At 46.8% G+C, this 17,842-nt stretch overlaps 1 protein-coding gene across 1 annotated transcript in view; it reads right to left on the reverse strand.

Annotated features, from left to right (window-relative positions):
* ARHGAP20 (Rho GTPase activating protein 20) overlaps window positions 1-9,581 on the reverse strand; it is a 109,372-nt gene extending 99,791 nt beyond the window's left edge. The window contains exon 1 of the mRNA XM_048495015.1: window positions 9,342-9,581. Coding sequence (XP_048350972.1) covers window positions 9,342-9,440 — 99 coding nt within the window. The 5' untranslated portion in view covers window positions 9,441-9,581. The remainder of the gene's footprint in view (window positions 1-9,341) is intronic.
* Between the last annotated feature and the right edge of the window lie 8,261 nt (window positions 9,582-17,842).

Here is a 17,842-nt window from a genome sequence, read left to right on the forward strand (position 1 = left end):
AACTTAAAGCTAAACTCAAAATATAAAAAGCTGTGGTACTCTATGACATTTCACCTTAATGGAGAAGATAATCTTTCAGATGAAATTAGCGAAGAATCAGACCAAACTTGATAATTTTTATAAGATCTGGAATGTTTTTTTAAAATGATTGACATCTCTTCCTTCCATCTTTCCAAAACGAATCTCCTTGGGGAGTGTCATAGCCTAGGGTCCTCTACCCTCAGGCTGTAGTTCAGTGGAGAGCTAAAACTACCCCGTAGTTCAGTGGAGAACTAAAACAAGAGCCAGGCTGGGCTGTCATGGCAATGGAGAAGCAGCCAGAAACAGACCCACCAAGGGTGTATCAACAGAGGCATAATAATCAAGCCACAAGACATCATAGTCCCACTATTCACTGCATCGATCAGGCCTCACCTCGAGTACTGTGTTCAGTTCTGGAGGTTTCACTTCAAAAAAATGTGCACAGAATGGAGCAGGTGCACAGGAGAGTAATGAGGACGATCAGAAGCTGGGAGATGAAGCCCTATGAGGGAAGGCCAAGGGACATGAAAAGAGGAGATTGAGAGGTGACATTATTGCTCTCTTTAAATATCTGAAGGGATGTCCGAGGAGAAGAACAGTTTGGATTTATACTCCACCTTTCTCTTCTGTAAGGAGACTCAAGGTGGCTCTTCCTCTCCCCACAACAGACACATTGTGAGGTAGGTGGGGCTGAGAGAGTTCTGAACGAACTGTGACTAGCCCAAGGTCACCCAGCAGGAATGTAAGAGTGGGGAAAGAAATCTGGTTCACCAGATAAGAGTGTGCCACTTATGAGTCTCCAGATTATGAACAGATCCACCTGCTCCTAACCACTACACCACACTGGCTCTCAGGAGGACAGGGAAGTTGTTCCTGTTTGCAGCAGAGTATGGGACCTGAAATAATAGGAATAAATTATGGGGCAAAAGGTTCCAACTGGATATTAGAAAAAAAATTACCATAAGAACTGTGAAACAGTGGGATCAGCTTCTTAAGGAGGTGTGGAGCCCCCACCCCCCACCCCTACTGGCAGTCATTAAGCAGTAGCTGGACAAACTTGTCTGGGATCCTCTAGACTGATCCTGCATTGAGCAGGGAATTGGACTAGATGGCCTGTATGGCCCCTTCCAACTCTATGATGCTATGATTCTATACTAGCACCACACAGGCTGGTGTTGACCTTAGAGTTGGCAAAGAACAAAGTTCAAGATTCATCGTTCTAGTGTATTGCCCCATTTCTGACAACATGGAGAAAGCATGGCCCCTTTCTAGGGAATCCCCAAACCCACTGATTTCAGATCTGCAGAAGTCATTACTACAGAGGTGTTGGTACAATCCAGTGACAACCAATGCAGAACATCATAGGTAGCTGCATGCCCTCTGCAACGTGATGTGAAACAAAATCTCTCAAAGGACTTGTTTAAAACAAAAAACTTTCCCTGCAAAATATGGACTGTGGGAGTAATTTCAAATGACACAGCACCACATGGTGACTGTTTATAATCATACCATATGGTACATGTTATATGTGTAGGCAGTCATTTATCTGCAGTGCATATCTGCATAATGAAGCTGATTGTACCATATCTCCTCTGTGTGGCCATTCATGACAGATTCTGAACTCCTCATGAGTACACCACTGCTGAATTAAGAGACTGTAAGCAATCTAGTGTAGAGACCGTATTACCTGAAATGACCCCACTACAGACCATTCTTCTGGGCAAAGGGTATGGGCAACCTGTGTCATGAGGAAATGGGGAACCAAAATCAAAGAAGGCTTTACCCTCTGCATCTTAATCCCCAGAATCCCCGTTTCTCTTCATAAATGCAGTAATTAATTGCTGAAATGCAATGCTTCATGGAAAGATTAGTTCAAACAAGAACCAACGTCGTTCTATGTTAGGTCTGGTAAGTCTCAGAAGTGTTAGAAGTTCATCAGGATTAGAGGGTTATTTTAAAAAAATAGTCTAAAGGACAAGATCCTCCAAGGACAGCCTGTCCTTGTGTTCAACCATTTGCAGTTAGTGGTTGTCTTTCTTTGTGTATTATTTGTGTGACATTTAAAAAAATTACACTATTGTATTTCTCAATTGAATCTGCTTTATATTTGAATGTGTCTAAAATGAATCTGCAGATTTTTCACTTAGTAGCTGGTCATGCTGAATACAGTGTTGTGTGGACTAGTTTTATTTACTGCTTGCTACCGGATAGAATATGCTTACTTATAAACCTAGTCTTGTTTATGAGATACTGAGTTAAGGATAAGATTCACAGCAATTATCCTACAGAATCCTATGTATAAAATGATGAATCCCAAAAAGGACCTGGTAACAAAATTATTTAAATATATAATTATATGCAGGGACTTGTATTCAACCACGCTCCAAAAACTAAGGGCATCTATGTTGTAAGAGAGTGTGTGTGTGTGTGTTTTAAGAGGTGGTGGCGATTTCCAATCATTCCCCTCTCATACCACAGACTCCCACCATACTGTTCCTGAGGCCAGGAACAACACTGGGCATGTGGATTGTCAGAAATGGCCACTGGCCCTCAAGAAAACTGAAGTGCCCTACTCTACGGTCCCATTTGAGATTAGTTTTTTAGAACAGTGCAATTTAATTTAGCCAAACAGACTGATTTCATTCTAACCATTTGAATACTACGAAACTCTGAGAAAGAAAATGTTGTTTAAATAGAATTACATGTGGCATGGCACAGAGTGGTAAGCTGCGGTATTGCAGTGCAATCTCTGTTCATGGCCTGAGTTTAGTCCCAATGGAAATTGGTTTCAGGTAGCCAGCTCAATTTGACTCAGCCCTCCATCCTTCCCAGGTCAGTAAAATGAGTACTCATCTTGGTTGTGGGTAAAGTGTAGCTGACTGGGGAAGACAATGGTAAACCACACAGTAAATATAGTCTACCTAGTAAATGTTGTGGTGTGACATCACCCAGTGAGTCAGTAATTACCCGGTGCTCGCACCTTTACCTTTCATAACGTTATCAACTACCGCATACAATTAAAAAAAAACTCATAATAAGCTTAGTGGATTTAAATCATTGCTTTCTGCTGTATTAGAGTAGTTCAAGGGTCAGCAACCTTTAACACCAAAAGAGCCATTTGGACCTGTTCTCCACAGAAAAGAAAGCACCTGGAGCCGCAAATACTTTTTCACATCTAAAATGAAGATAACACTGTATATATTCTCAGGCAGGGAGAAGTTCCCTTCTTTGGGGCCCATTTTTACCCATCAAAGCCAAAAAGGGGAGGGGGGAATCTGTTGTTTTGTACATGATTCAAATGACCAGCAATAGATCCCCCGTTTCACACATTTCTCTTTTCTTGTGTTGAAATATATTGATTATGTCCCCCCCCCCCAAGAACCTCCTCAAATTCCACTTGGATGGTGGATCAAAATTGGTGCCTTTAATGGGATTGTGAACTTCCGGGGGGCGGGGGGGGGCTGGAAACACCCCCCTGAGAAAATGTCTGCCATGGAGGGTGGACTCGACAGCCATATTCCTCACTGAGCATGGCTCCCGCCATTGTCCCAAAAGCCACAGCTTCTGAGAATCTACCCCCAAATGTCCTGGGAGTTGGCAACCCACAACAACCATGGTTGAGGATGATCCCAGCCTTCCTCCCTTCCACGATCTACAAGCTTACCCTCCACTGGCTTACTCTGAAGTAAACCTTCCAAGGTCCACATGCAAGGCTTTCCCCATGAGCTCCTGCACTCCTTGGCAATGCAGAAGCAAACAATTCCCACCCACCCATGCCTCCCCATCAAACAGCCCCGGCAAGTGCAACCTTGCAGGGCTGCAGGTAATAACTCCTTTGAAACCTGACATTGTATTTCTCACTTGGACTCAGCCAGGCTGCCTTCCACCAGGAAAGCCCCTGGAGTGCAGTGGGGCTGCTGGGAAGTTTGCAACCACTGCTGGGGTCCCCATGTGGTCTTGCCCCCCAAGATGGACCCGGGGAGGGGGAAATGAGGCCACCCAAAGCAGGGTCAACCCCTGACTCCCCATTCAAGGGGGGGGGGGCGAACTGAGATTAGGATTGCGCTGAAAATCTGTACTCCTGCAACTCCCTCCTGTTTCCCGCTCTTCGCTGCTCACCTGTTCAAGAGGATCCACCAACGGTGCTCCACCCCCACCCCGCACCGTCATCACCAGCATCAGCCAACCAGGCAGCTGGGACAGGGAAGCCGGAAGTGGCTTGGGATAGCCATCTCGGGCTGTGCCTCTCTAGGAATGGGGACTCTTTCCCATTAATCCTTAGGGCGACTCTCCGAAGGAGGCTGAGAGGATCCAATCCACACGGAGCTGCAGTGCAAGGACGAAAGAAATGCGGCTCCGGAGCCACAGGTTGCAGACCCCTGGAGTTGTTCATCCAGAAAGACCAGAGCAAGGTGAAACTTAAACAAGTCAGTAGTTGACAAAAGCTATTTTACTCGCCCAGTTGTTCACTGAGGCCCATTATGCCTGGAGCACTTTCCTCGGGGCTCAACGCTGCACATTGGGGTCTCCACAGGTTTCTCTGTTTATATATGAGGAGGCACCCCACTGCCTGCTGCACAGCTTGCCTGCCCCCACTTCCGGGTTGCTCCTGGTAGTTGCAAGATTGCTGGCTTTGTTAAAGCACTTTAAACTGCTGTTATATTGATACTGTTATGTCAATATTGCTATGTTTTGGAAACAAAAGAGGCAGATCCATCTTGCCTTGGAGGAGCACTGGGGGGCTAGTGCCCATCCCAATGGGATTCTTCTTTCCACCCTCTCCAGTGAGGAAATGGGCTGCCAGGCATGCTCTGCTGGTGCCAGAGTACCGTGGCTCTGCTCAGCTCTTCCCTCACCGCTGATGCTGCCATCACCATCTCCCCCTCTCCAACAGCTCTCTCTATCTGTCCCTCCCTCACAGAGCAGAGAGAAAGGCGTGGTTGTGGGGAGACCAGAAGGAGCAGAAACCCCAAAGAGAGAGGGCTTTCGGGATCTGTGACACCATAACATAGAGCATGTCTGCAAGGAAATCTCTGCCATAAAGGAAACGTTTTCTTGCTGCAGGGCAGAGCAGCACTGTAAAATCAGCCATATACTTACATTAGCAATTGTGGCAGATCGGAGTTAGAAATGAACAGGCTCTCATTCCTTTTACAAATGATTCCTTGCCTGGAGGACATTTGGAACAGGCTTGTTGTTATTTACAAGCCGCAGCAAATATAACTTAAGGAGCAGCAGTGGCGTAGGAGGTTAAGAGCTCGTGTATCTAATCTGGAGGAACCGGGTTTGATTCCCAGCTCTGCCGCCTGAGCTGTGGAGGCTTATCTGGGGAATTCAGATTAGCCTGTGCACTCCCACACACGCCAGCTGGGTGACCTTGGGCTAGTCACAGCTTCTCGGAGCTCTCTCAGCCCCACCTACCTCACAGGGTGTTTGTTGTGAGGGGGGAAGGGCAAGGAGATTGTAAGCCCCTTTGAGTCTCCTTCAGGAGAGAAAGGGGGGATATAAATCCAAACTCTTCTTCTTCTTCTTCTTCTTCTATAAGATACCCAAGGTTTGTTTTTTTTATGGTTGTCACGGATACTTAGTACCAGCACCTTTCTTCTGGGCTGTCCCAAGTCCTGAATGTCACGCATTGGCCTGTCTCACTCAGCCAGAGAAAGAGAGAGTGGATCCTTAGGAACTGCCCAGTGGAAGCAGACAGGAATTGGTAGACTTTGGATACAAGTACCCTTATTCTTTTAGTAGTACTGAAAATGCTGTAACATGTTTAATGGGGATTGCACACAGTGATCTGGTTGTCTTTCACAATTATCCGTACCATTGAACAAGTTACCATTCGCTATTAGGACATGAAGCATCAAATACTGACAACTGAGTTGTGCGCCCCCTTCCCCAAATACTTATTAGCAAAGTTCATCGTTCAAGCAATCCTGGTGTAAGTTCATGCAGAATTTCTTCTTGCCGCCAGAAAGAGATGAAATGCAGAAGCGTATGGCATTTCAGAGGCTCTGGATACCTGACTTACATGGGCTCAAACATCGGGGAGAATGAAACGTTTATAAATTCAACAACCCCACACTATAGGCCTCAGAGCGAACATTCATGAGCAAGATTCTCTCTAAGAAGTCCCCGCTGAACCCCACCCCTCTCATTCGCTGTTGTCATCAGGAAGACAGGAAATATTTATGAAGTACACCATAACCCAGACAGACATTAAAATCCCAATAAGCAATCTGGCAGCCCGCTGCAGTAATTCGCTATGGAGAATGTGCTTGTGGGGATTTAATGACATTTTAATGCAATCCCTGCAAATGGGAGATTTCCTTCCCAGCTTGGTTCCCTTTAGTGTTCAAGCTATTTATTCTGGAATAGTCTCAGCCAAGGCTAGATTTTTTTTTCAAAATGCAAACCCTACGGGTGAGTGGGAGGAGAACAAGAATGTATACAGGACCAAATTCTGGGCCCCTAACATATCTCTGACTCAGAAATCACACTTTCTCCTCTGCAACAGGAGGCAGTCCCACACAGAGAAAATATATTTGAGATGCAAAACATTTTTTTGAAAACAGAGTGCCCAGAATAAGGGACAACTTGCACTCTAAGAATCTCCCAGACATTTCTGCCACATCAGAGTATCTGTACCGTTTAAGAGTGCTGGATTAGACCCACAGCTTCCTCTATGAGTTTTCTGAAATTGTTCCCACTCTTTCCCCTCCTTCCTCCAAGAAGTTTCAAAACTTGCCCTAACTAGGCACTTTATTCACTTCAACAGCCCTGTAAGGTACACCCCAAATGACTATGACTTGCCCGAGAGCACTAACCAAGATTTCTGGTGTGGTGTAAACTAGGGAATTTGGGGGCAGGAATTTACTTTGAATTATAATTTGCCTTCGTCCAAAGCCCTATTTTCAACACAAGGGTCAAGACAAGTGCAGAAACATTATTTAAAAAATTAGAGAAAGCCTCTAAACATGAGCAGAATACTGCTCTTTCCTAGCTACCTCCATGTTCAGTATACATCACAACACCAGTTGTTGCATATGGGATATGGAGGAGGACTTTTGTGTTCACACTTAGTTTCTGGGAAACACCCAGCTTGGTACTGTTGGAAACAGTAAAGTGGGCTAGAACTAGACTTGAGTCCAGTAGCCCTTTACAGACCAGCAAGAGTTTCAGTATATAAACTTTTGAGAATCAAATGATACCTTTGACTGCAAACTGGCCTAGAAAACCTGAACAACATGAAAAGAGCCCTGTAGAACGTCTTCAAAACTTCCTACAATTCTTTAAACAGCCAGTTTTTCTAAAGAAACGAAGTTAGAGTATATAGGAGAGTGAGGGAAAGAAAGTGGCATGGTACTGCCTGATCTCATCAGATCTCAGACGGTAAGCTGGATCTGTACTTGGATGGGGGAGCACCAAGGACAACTTTGCAGAGGAAGGCAACAGCACACTGCCTCTGCTTCTCTCTTGCCTTGAAAGCCCTTGGTGGGGTCACTATAAGTCAGCTGCAACCTGATGGCATATCCAAGCGTAAACAAGACTGCAACTATGTAGTACAGAAACAGAATTCTGCACAAAGCATAGGTTTTTCTACTATCCAAGCAAAATTCAGAAACAGCAGGGGAAGGTCCAGAATAGACCTTATTTGAGGATGAGAGCAAGGAAGGGACCTGGCAATATTCTTTATCTCACTATTAGCTATTTTGATTTAAGTCCAGTAGCACCTTAGAGACCACAAGATTTTCAGGATATCGGCTTTCAAGAGTCAGAGCACCCTTCATCATCAGACATGAGTCAGAATGGAGATCGGAGTCTTTATATCCCCTTCTACACATCAGCTACTTCATTCCTACAACGGCAGTGAGATCTCAAGCAGAATAAAGAAGCCATTCTCTGAAGACAGTTTCACACTAGGTAAATTTTGCTAATTGCCTGGCTGGAGAGAGTGTGATCCCTGAACGTAGCTTGTCATGAGAGGCAGCTAACAACATGCATTCTGGGAAGCCGCCATAAAATGCATCACCCCGCACATATCAAGAATGTTCATGCCCCTACATTTAAATCTACCCCTACATTCAGCTGCCCCATGTGACAATCTACGCCCTCAAATTTCAATCCCTTCGCCACAAATTCACTTTCATAGGCTAGCCGCAATCAATCACCTTCCCTGAGCAATGTGGCCTACTTTACAGGACCGTTGGACAGATCTTCAAGCGAGGGTTTATCAAGCTCTTCTAGGACTTGGGGGAGAGCGAATGAAATGCTGAGGCAGTGACCCCATGCTCAATATCTTGACAGCAAATTCCATTTAAGTCAGCGGGATGTGCTTCTCCGTCAATTTTCCCAGGCTGGTTTTATTTGCCCAGGAGCGATTTCCTTGCAGGTAGGGTGTTCTGATCTGCTGCCACTTGCACACTAAAGCAACAATGCACACCAGCGATCAAAGGGTCCAGCCGCAGCTGTCCAAAATGCTACCCCACAGCCGATCACCGGGCACTGGCCATGCCCACCTTTCGGTCCAGAGAAAAGCCCAAAGAGAGGAACTGCCAGAGAGAAGTCCGCAGTGAGCAGAAGTGGCTTTTGCCAGGAGCCACCCTGGCAGAATAGCCACCCATCACCCTCTGGAAGTGCCAAGGAGGGGCTGGAGGTGCGCAGAAGGGAGGTGGGAGACATGAAACAAGCAGGCGGCAGTACGGCCCACGCGTCTCCCTTCCCTGCCCAGGAGGTGTTCTGGTGCTCTTTATAAAACCGGGGGGGGGGGGTCCTCGAGAGTAGGTGTGAGTGGCTCCAGTTTATCCGACCACGACTTCCTCCTAGGTAAGCGTTTGCAGGAGCGTAGCCTGCCAAGCAGCTTCAGCCTCACAGGCTGGCTCCGGATCTCCCCACCTGTCCCCTTTCACGTCCTCCCATTAATCCCATCACCTTCCCCGGGATGACGACGCTGGCAAGCCTTGGCCAAAACCCAGAAGGGGGCAGCCGGGGAAAGCCCCCCCTCGCCCGCAACTGACAGCAGAAGAGCCGGAAAAACGGGGGGGGGCACGCGGAAGAGGAGCCGAGGGAGTCCCCTCTCCCCCCTCGGTTGCAATCCCACGCACGCTTCACCGGGGGGGGGGGGGTAAGCCTCCTTGACTGCAGCGGGGCTTGCATCCAAGTCAACCTGCTTCACAGCATGCTGCTTCTTCGGAAGCAGACCCTCCCCTTGATGCGAGCAAGGTTTACTCCCGAGTAGGCTGATCCAGGAATAGGAGCCCGCGCGCTGTCCGGCAATGCCCGGGAGAGGGAAACGCAGCGCAAAGGACCGCTGTCTGGCTCACCTTTTTGCCGTCGGAGATGGCAGACAGCCGGGACCCCCCGGTCAGCGAAGAAGCGCGCCCTTGCCCGACGTGATCTTGCTGGGGGGACATCGCTTCCATTAAGCTCCTCTTCCACCCCCGGCTACTAAAGAGCCCCAAGGACGCCCGGAGGCATCACAGGCGCGTCCCGAGCGCAGCGCAACGAGAGGCAGGCCGGCTCACGGGCGAGAAGCGCAGCAGGCGCCCGGGGCGGCTTCGCTGCTGATGCCGCTGCCGCATCTGCACGCGCCGGAGCCGGGACAAGCGCGCGCCACCACCCGGCCGAGCGACGCCCCCCTCAGCAAATCACCGGGAGCGCCGGGCCGCCAAGTCCCGCCCACATATGCACAGGAGGCCACGCCCCGCAAACGGGGATTTCTTCAGGCGTTCCCGCCTGTTTAGCCACGCCACAGGCTGTGGCCCCGCCCACCCAAGGGGATTGAAGGCATGGCCTGGGGCCGTTGCGGGTGCTGCCTGGTTGTCGAGGTTGGGTGGCCACGCGACGGATTTTTGTTAATAATGTTTTATGTATCTATCAAAGTGGGGTTTAACATCAAAAAGGCTGGTGCCAGGTTGACTAAAGTTGCGCCTTCCTCAAATACGTTACCTTCCATTGAAGTCTTTGGACTCTGAGCTCTCACTCAAGCTTGCAACACTTCCCTGGAAGCAGGAAGTCCCGCTGAATAAAATGCGACCTACTCCCGAGTAGGCTCGTTCAGAATTGCTCTTCTGTTAATGTGCTACTAAATTTCTTAGGTTTGCTTTGCGACCAATTAAGATAAGGACAGTTGATCTCTATGATGGATGATTCTAAGATTTTTAATACAAGTGATCTCCTGGCACAACCCCAAAGAGGCATATTTTTATTAACATGTACTTACTATACATATAATATGATTAAAATTGTTATTTTAAAATTGTTATTTTAAAATTACAACATGCAACATATAATTTTCAGGGAGATTTGCATTTAAAGAAGGAGCAGGCGGGACACATCAATTGAAGACACAGGCACAAGTTCTGTGAAGAGGAGAGGGATAAAAGTTGACAAGTTGGCTTATAAATTGACATAGATCAAAGGTCCCCAACACTTTTGAGCCTTTGGAATTCTGACACCGGGTGGTGGGAACAGCCACAAAATAGCCACCACAGGAAATGTAGCCACAGGGGAAAAGCCCAAATGCAGGGTTCAAAAGGAGTAATTTTTAAAAATACATTGGAAGAGGAAGAGTTGGTTTTTATACAACCTTTAAGGAGTCTCAAAGCAGCTTGCAATCACCTTCCCTTCCCCTCCCCCCAACAAAAGGAGATGGGGCTGAGAGAGTTCAGAAGGTTACTCAGTAGGCTTCATGTGTAGGAGCAGGGAAACAAATCCAGTTCACCAGATCAGAGTCCACTGCTCATGTGGAGGAGTGGGAAATCAAACCCGATTCTCCAGAGTAGAGTCCACCACTCTTAACCACTACACCAAGAGGAATGAGAGAGTCAAGTCAACCTTTATTGGCAGATCAGCATAAAAGAAAAACACCACCCCTATATGTCATATTAGATCTTGAGAATCGGCTGTGGTACTATAGAAGTTCTAGTCTACTTTTGTAGATGCTTCTCAATAACGAGGCACAGGATTTTGGCGGTTGTCTTGGTTATATTATCAACATTATTATTTAACAGGTATAAGAACTGAAGAAGAAGGAGTTTGGATTTATCTGGGGAACTAGATTAGCCTGTGCACTCCGACACATGCCAGCTTAGGCTAAGACACTGTTGTCTCCAAACCCTCTCAGCCCCACCTACCTCACAAGGTGCCTGTTGTGGGGAGAAGTTTGTAGACCCCTTTGAATCTCCTTACAGGAGAGAAAGGTGGGGTATAAATTCAAAACTATTCTTCTTCTCTTTTAGGTAAATATGGGTAATTCAAAGCAGTGACAAATCAGATTTCATTTCGTGATAAGTTAAGCAAACCTATTCTTACTTGCTGGCATTAGTAATTCAAATAAGATTTCTATTTAAAGATCTCTATTGCTTTCACTTTCTGTCTCACATTAAAAACAGTTCTTCAAACTGAGAGCCTCACATTAGTGGCACTGGCATATAAAAACACTCTACAGAGAGATTGTCAGCTGAGTTCATGTTTAATGATATCACCTGGCAACTGTAGGTCTGGTCTTGTCTCTTAGAATCAGAGGAAGCATGGGGACATCAGATGGTTGGAAAAGGGGAGACCCTGGCAGATCAGAAACATCTGGAGTTTGGTTTGGGAGAAGGAGAAGAGGAATGCAGCCAGAAAGGCTGGTTTATATTCCTGTTTGCTGTTCAGCCCCACCCTCTTGCCCACAAACTCTTCATGATATTATGTCAGCTCTCAATTTCAAGGAATTGCTAGTGGTTATAATTGTAGGGAGAAAGTCTGTAAAGACTGCCATTTTTAGAGAGGAAGCAGTGTCGTTCAAACTTCATAACTCCTTCCCATGCATGTTTGTGTATTTATTCATGGGGATCCAAAGTATGTTACCACATTGTTTCCCCTTCCTTTGTACCCTCGAAACAACAACCCTGTGATGTAAGTTAGACTGAGAGTTTGGACACTCAGCGACTTTTGAATGGCAGAATAAAAATCTGAACCTGAATCTCTCAGCTCCTAGTACAAATCACACTAGCCACTATACCAGTGATGGCGAACCTTTGGCACTCCAGATGTTATGGACTACAATTCCCATCAGCCCCTACAATTGGCCATGTTGGCAGGGGCTGATGGGAATTGTAGTCCATAACATCTGGAGTGCCAAAGGTTCGCCACCACAGCACTATACCATGCTGACAGTCAGCCTTCTCCACATGAAGCTGGAAGTAGGAGAAAAGAATGCCAAATGTACCTTTCAAATATCCTCTTAAGACACAAACACCATCCATGTAATACCTGTATTAGGACCCGACCATCGCAATGACACATGATAGTGGGTAGGACCTGGAGATCTCAAAGAATTACAGCTGATCTCCAGACTATTTCCAGAGAAATTTCCCTTGGAGAAAAAGGCTGCTTTGGAGAGTGGACTCTATAGCATCACATCCCTAGAGTTCTCTCCCCTTTTTAAACTTTTTGAAGAAGAAGAAGAAGGAGGAGGAGGAGGAGCAGGAGCAGGAGCAGGAGCAGGAGCAGGAGCAGGAGGAGTTTGGATTTATGTGCTGCCTTTCTCTTCTGTCAGGATTTATGCGCTACCTTTCTCTCCTGTGCTGCCTTTCTCTCCTTTCAGGAGTCTCACAAACTCTCCCTACAGCAGACAAATAAACAGAACTGCACGGTGACTGTGTGTCTTTCGGTTCTTGTTTGCATTGCATCCTGCATGGTGCCCTACTCACGAGTAAGCCACTGCTTCAACAACTTGTGAGGTAGGTGAGGCTGAGAGAGTTCTGAGAGGACTGTGACTAACTCAAGGTCACCCAGCAGTGTAGGAGCAGGGAAACAGATCCGGTTCACTTGATAAGAGTCTGCCGCTCATGTGGAGGAGTGGGGAATCAAACCCGGTTCTCCAGGTTAGAGTCCACCTGCTCTTAAACACTACACCACACAAGATCAGCCTTCAGTCTTCAGGAATTTCCCAACCTGAAGTTGGCAGCCCTAAACAGTATGTACATTTTGGGGTGCCCAAGCTTTTGGACTGTTGTATATCACTGAGTCGGTCCTATAAAGATATCGCATGGGTGGAGTTTTTGGCTTTGAGGTTTTTGCATATGGGTCAACGTGATTGTAAACAAAATATCCTCTTGCAATTTATCTATGTGAATTAATATATACTGACTTTACGTTCAGTACTGGAGCTTAAGTGAATTTATAGGTTGGCATAATCTTTCTTGTATTATAGAATGGGATTCATTAGTTTGCTAGGATGCAGAGATGGAAAAATTAAGGTCAAGGCAGGCCTCCTTTTCATAGATGTGTTGAATTTGTCATAAACCACTCAAGACAAGCTGTACCAGACAGAATCCTCTTTTCTAAGCTATTAAAAGTACAGACGCATTTGACTCTCCTATGATATTTCAGAGATCTGGTTCCCCGATCACTTAATAATTATGGCATTCCCCCCCACCCCTTCCCCCACAAAGCTGGGCAGAACAGCAGAGTAAGATTTCGTTGTTGACGTTCAGGAATTTCAGTGCTTTTAGCATTGCATGTTTTCCTTCCTGTTAATTATTGTACTGAATTTTGATATAAAAGGAACATCAGATCCATCAACATGACACTTTTTTTTCACCAATAAACCTCTTTCCTGACCTATTGCAAAAATGACCACCCCATTTCCAGTTTTTGGGCCAGGTCTTTTATTACTTGGCTTTTTGCAGGAAAATGTACATTTCTCTTTCCCTCATGACTTCTAGAATGTTGTTTGAACAGACATTGGTTTATATTAATTGTACACATTTACATCCCCTGAGTCCGATTGTTTCTTAGGCAGTAGAAAACTCATGTATTGAATACAATTATTCCCCCCCCCCTTTTTTTTGCTGTCAAGTCTCGGGTGACTTAAGGAGATGCTGTAGGTTTTTCAAGGCAAGAGCCGTTCAGAGGTGGTTTGCCATTGCTGCCTCCACATCATGCCCCTGGTATTCTTAGAGGTTTTCCACCCAATTACTTACCAGAGTCAAGGCCAGCGGTGTAGCAAGAGAGGAACGTGTCTGGTACACTGGTGGGTCCTCCGCCTCTGCCACACCAACGTCCACCCCTGCCCCCGGAATGCCATGCCACGCCCCCAGAACACCCTCATCACGCCCCCACAGGGCTGCGCGCCCAGTGCGTCGTGCGCACCCCCACTCCCTTGGAGCTACACCTCTGGTCAAGGCTGAGAGTGTGTGACTGGCCCAAGGTCACCCATCAAGTTTCCATGGCAAAGTGAAGTTTAGAAATGGGTTTCTCATATCCTAGTCCAATACTTGAACCACTGCAGCATGCTGGCTCTCTTTTCAGTACAATAGAATTGCACATATACAGCTGTATAAAACTTCACAACATAGGCAAAGGTGTTTTTTTTTAATAATATGCACCAAAAATTAACTCAGACGAAATCAAAGAAGTCTCTTGCCTGGCGCTTTCACCTGGGCATTACATGGACTATCTCGTTGCATGGACTAAGTATTGCATGGGTATTGCATGGACTCTCACCTGAGCAGACTCCACTGTTTTCTTGAACTGCAGTCATTCCTTGCTGAGAGATCTGTTGCAGCCCCATATACTTGTCAAGTGTGGAAAGCTCCATTTCAAGCACCAGAAGGGAAATTTGCCTTGTGAAATGGATCCCCACCAACAAGGACAGGTTTAACAAAGGCTATAGCAGATATACTGGAGGAGAAGTAAGCAAACAAATAAACACCCCTAAAGGAGTGGTGATGTTGTGAGATACAGGGTAGAGATTACCTCCTTTTCCTGGAACAGATCAGTGTGAAGAGTGAATTCAGAACAAAGATACTGGTCCTTACGGCTTGACATTCAGCCATCAGCAACGTGGGGGTGGGGGTGGGGGTGGATCTCAATGTCACCTGTACCTTTCTGTCATACCTCTCTTGATGGCTTAATCACAGGGAGCTGTGAAGTGTTTCAGAACCTGTATCTGTACAGTGTATATGTTTTGATCACCTTTTGTTCTCTTTCAGTGACCTTCCTTCTTCTGCCCCAAAGCCGGTGAAAGCAGTATATTCTCTAGGCCTAGGTAGGAGAAGTGACTCAGCAGAAACAACAGTTTATATGAACTGTGCTTCCTAGAGGCTCGAGCACATAGAATGCTTTCAAGGCAAGCTAGTGGAATAGACACAGCATGCCCATGTAAGAACCTCGCAGCCATGTGCAAGCATCCTGAACAACAGTACCCAAAACCAGATCTGACTGCAGCCAGCACACCCCACACCTTCAGTGCTTTCATCCCAAGGGACATAACCAAATAAACAAAAGCAATCAGAGATTGGCAAACATGAGACACACACACAAAAAGATTCAGGATTTCAGGAATGTCAACTTATTTTATAGCTGGCTGGATCAAGGGCCCTTTCCCCACTTACCCTTGTCGGAGGGTTGCTGTGCGCAATTCCCAGCGCGCACAATTCCTGGTGCGCGCCCCGGCTTCCCCACGACCCCGCACTCTGCGCGGGGTCATCGAAAGGCGCCATTTGAAAAGGCGCCAGGAATTATGCGCGCTGAGGGGCGGCTGCGTTCTCGCCGCCCCTGAAGTGGGGCGTGCAGCTGGACCCCGCGCTACTTTAGGAGAGTAGTGCGGGGCTTAAGGTAAGTGGGGAAAGGGCCAAGGTTTCTATTTTTAAATGTGGACTTTTTCCAATGGTGCATCAATTCCTCAATGTTCAATACTCAAGGCCCATTCACTTGAGTTGTGCCTCGCAACTGCTTGATAGGTGTGTTTTTGAACTTGACTTTCAAAGTAGCAGCAACTTGAAATTCCCATGGCTATTAGCAATGGCGACAACAGGAAACCTCTGTATTTAGAGGCAGCAAACCTCCAAATACCAGTGCTAGGAGGCAGTATCAAGGACCACATTGGTTGGCCTTCCAAACTAACTGGTTATTCAGTGGGTTGAATTCCATGGGGAGTTTAGGGGCAGGCCACAATTATGAGTGGGGGTGGCTCTGCAAAACATCCCACAGGAAGTGGTGCCCAGGGCTCTAGCCCCACCCCTCCCACGCCTCCAATCACTACACCTCTACCAGTACTTCTGGAGAAAATGGCAGCTTTGGAGGACGGACTCTATGGCATTACACCCATTGAGGTCCCTCCCACCCCAAAAGTCACCCTTCACAAGTTCTGCCTCCAATTTGCAGAACTTCCCTGTACAAATCTGGCAACTCTAAACATGGGTAAACATTTGTGAATTTGGAATATAGACCACAAAATGCGACAGCATCCACACTGGGGCTACTGCCACCTGCTGGGCTCCCTGGGAAGGACAAGGGAAGATGTGGCGTAGTGGTTAAGAGCAGGTGTACTCTAATCTGGAGGAACCAGGTTTGATTCCCCGCTCTGCTGCTTGAGCTGTGGAGGCTTATCTGGGGAATTCAGATTAGCCCATATACTCCAACACACACCAGCTGGGTGACCTTGGGCTAGTCACACTTCTTCTGAGCTCTCTCAGCCCCACCTACCTCACAGGTTGTTTGTTGTGAGGGGGGAAGGGCAAGGAGTTCCTTCGAGTCTCCTATAGGAGAGAAAGGGGGGATGTAAATCCAACTCTTCTTCTTCTTCTTCTTCTTCTTCTTCTTCTTCTTCTTCTTCTTCTTCTTCTTCTTCTTCTTCTTCTTCTTCTTCTTCTTCTTCTTCTTCTTCTTCTTCTTCTTCTTCTTCTTCTTCTTCTTCTTCTAATAAGGAGCAGTAAGTGGCTCCCTTCCTGTTAAATTGATATCTGAATGATATCTTCTCTCTCAACTCTAACCTCTGACCTATAGCTCTCCTTACTAACTTTTTGCATCTCATTTAAATTTGAAAGGAGTCCTCATAAAGGACTTTGCATGGTATTTCACAATCAGATAGCTTCTGGCAATGTATCAGTTATATCATCTTGTAGCTGAATTTGCATTTCAGATAATTGGTTGGCATAACCAAACCTTCATGTCTACATCCTGTTCCCAAAAGCATTAAAATGTGCCAAAGTGTATCATGACCTGTTCATGCCCTTCTCAAAATCTGGCCTTTGTGGAAGTCACATGCTGGATGTTCCCGTGGTCTATTCCAGCGAGACTCAGGAAGCAACTCCTCATCTAGTTGCATTTATTGGTTTTTTATTATCTCTTTGTGGGCTGGATGAAAAAAAGTCTTTGGGCTGATGGTGGCCCATGGGCTTCAGTTTGGAGGCCTCTGTCTTATATATTAAAAAAAGGCTGTCCATGATAGTCATCGTAGAGAGAATGGCTGCTGCAGGAGACAGGTCTGGGAGGGTAGGAGCCAAAGGCAATTGGACCTCTGTCAGATTTATAGGTGAGGCCTCAGAGTCTCTGTGCTCCTGTTGTTTCTAGATGCAAACAGTTTTAGCTACTTACAGGATACATTATGAAGTACACTAGTTGGGTACTGTTCCTCTTTCATGTCAGCTATAACAGATGTTACAAGTGAGTAACTCCCCCTCCCTTGCATACCACCCCTCACTCACTCCTCTCACTCCCTTTCCCCTTGCATGCCACCCTCTCCTCCCTCCCTCCTCTAGGGTTGGTGGGCCATGTCCAGATGCCGGCCCCCTCCCTTCCCTTGCATGCCACCCCTCCCTCCCCTTGCATGCCACCCTCCCCATCTCCTCTCCCCTTTCCTCCCCTCTCTTGCATGCCACCCCTCCCTCCCTCCCCTCCCTTGCATGCCACCTATCTACCTATCCCTATCTACCCTCCCCTCCTTCCCTCCTTCCCCTTCCCTTGCATGCCACTCCTCCCCCTCGCTCCCCTCCCCCTTTTGAATCACTGTTCTTTTGAATCACTGCTCACTTGGTGGCCAATTAAAATC

Source organism: Sphaerodactylus townsendi, linkage group LG04, assembly GCF_021028975.2.
Source record: "Sphaerodactylus townsendi isolate TG3544 linkage group LG04, MPM_Stown_v2.3, whole genome shotgun sequence".
Classification (NCBI taxonomy): Eukaryota; Metazoa; Chordata; class Lepidosauria; order Squamata; family Sphaerodactylidae; genus Sphaerodactylus; species Sphaerodactylus townsendi.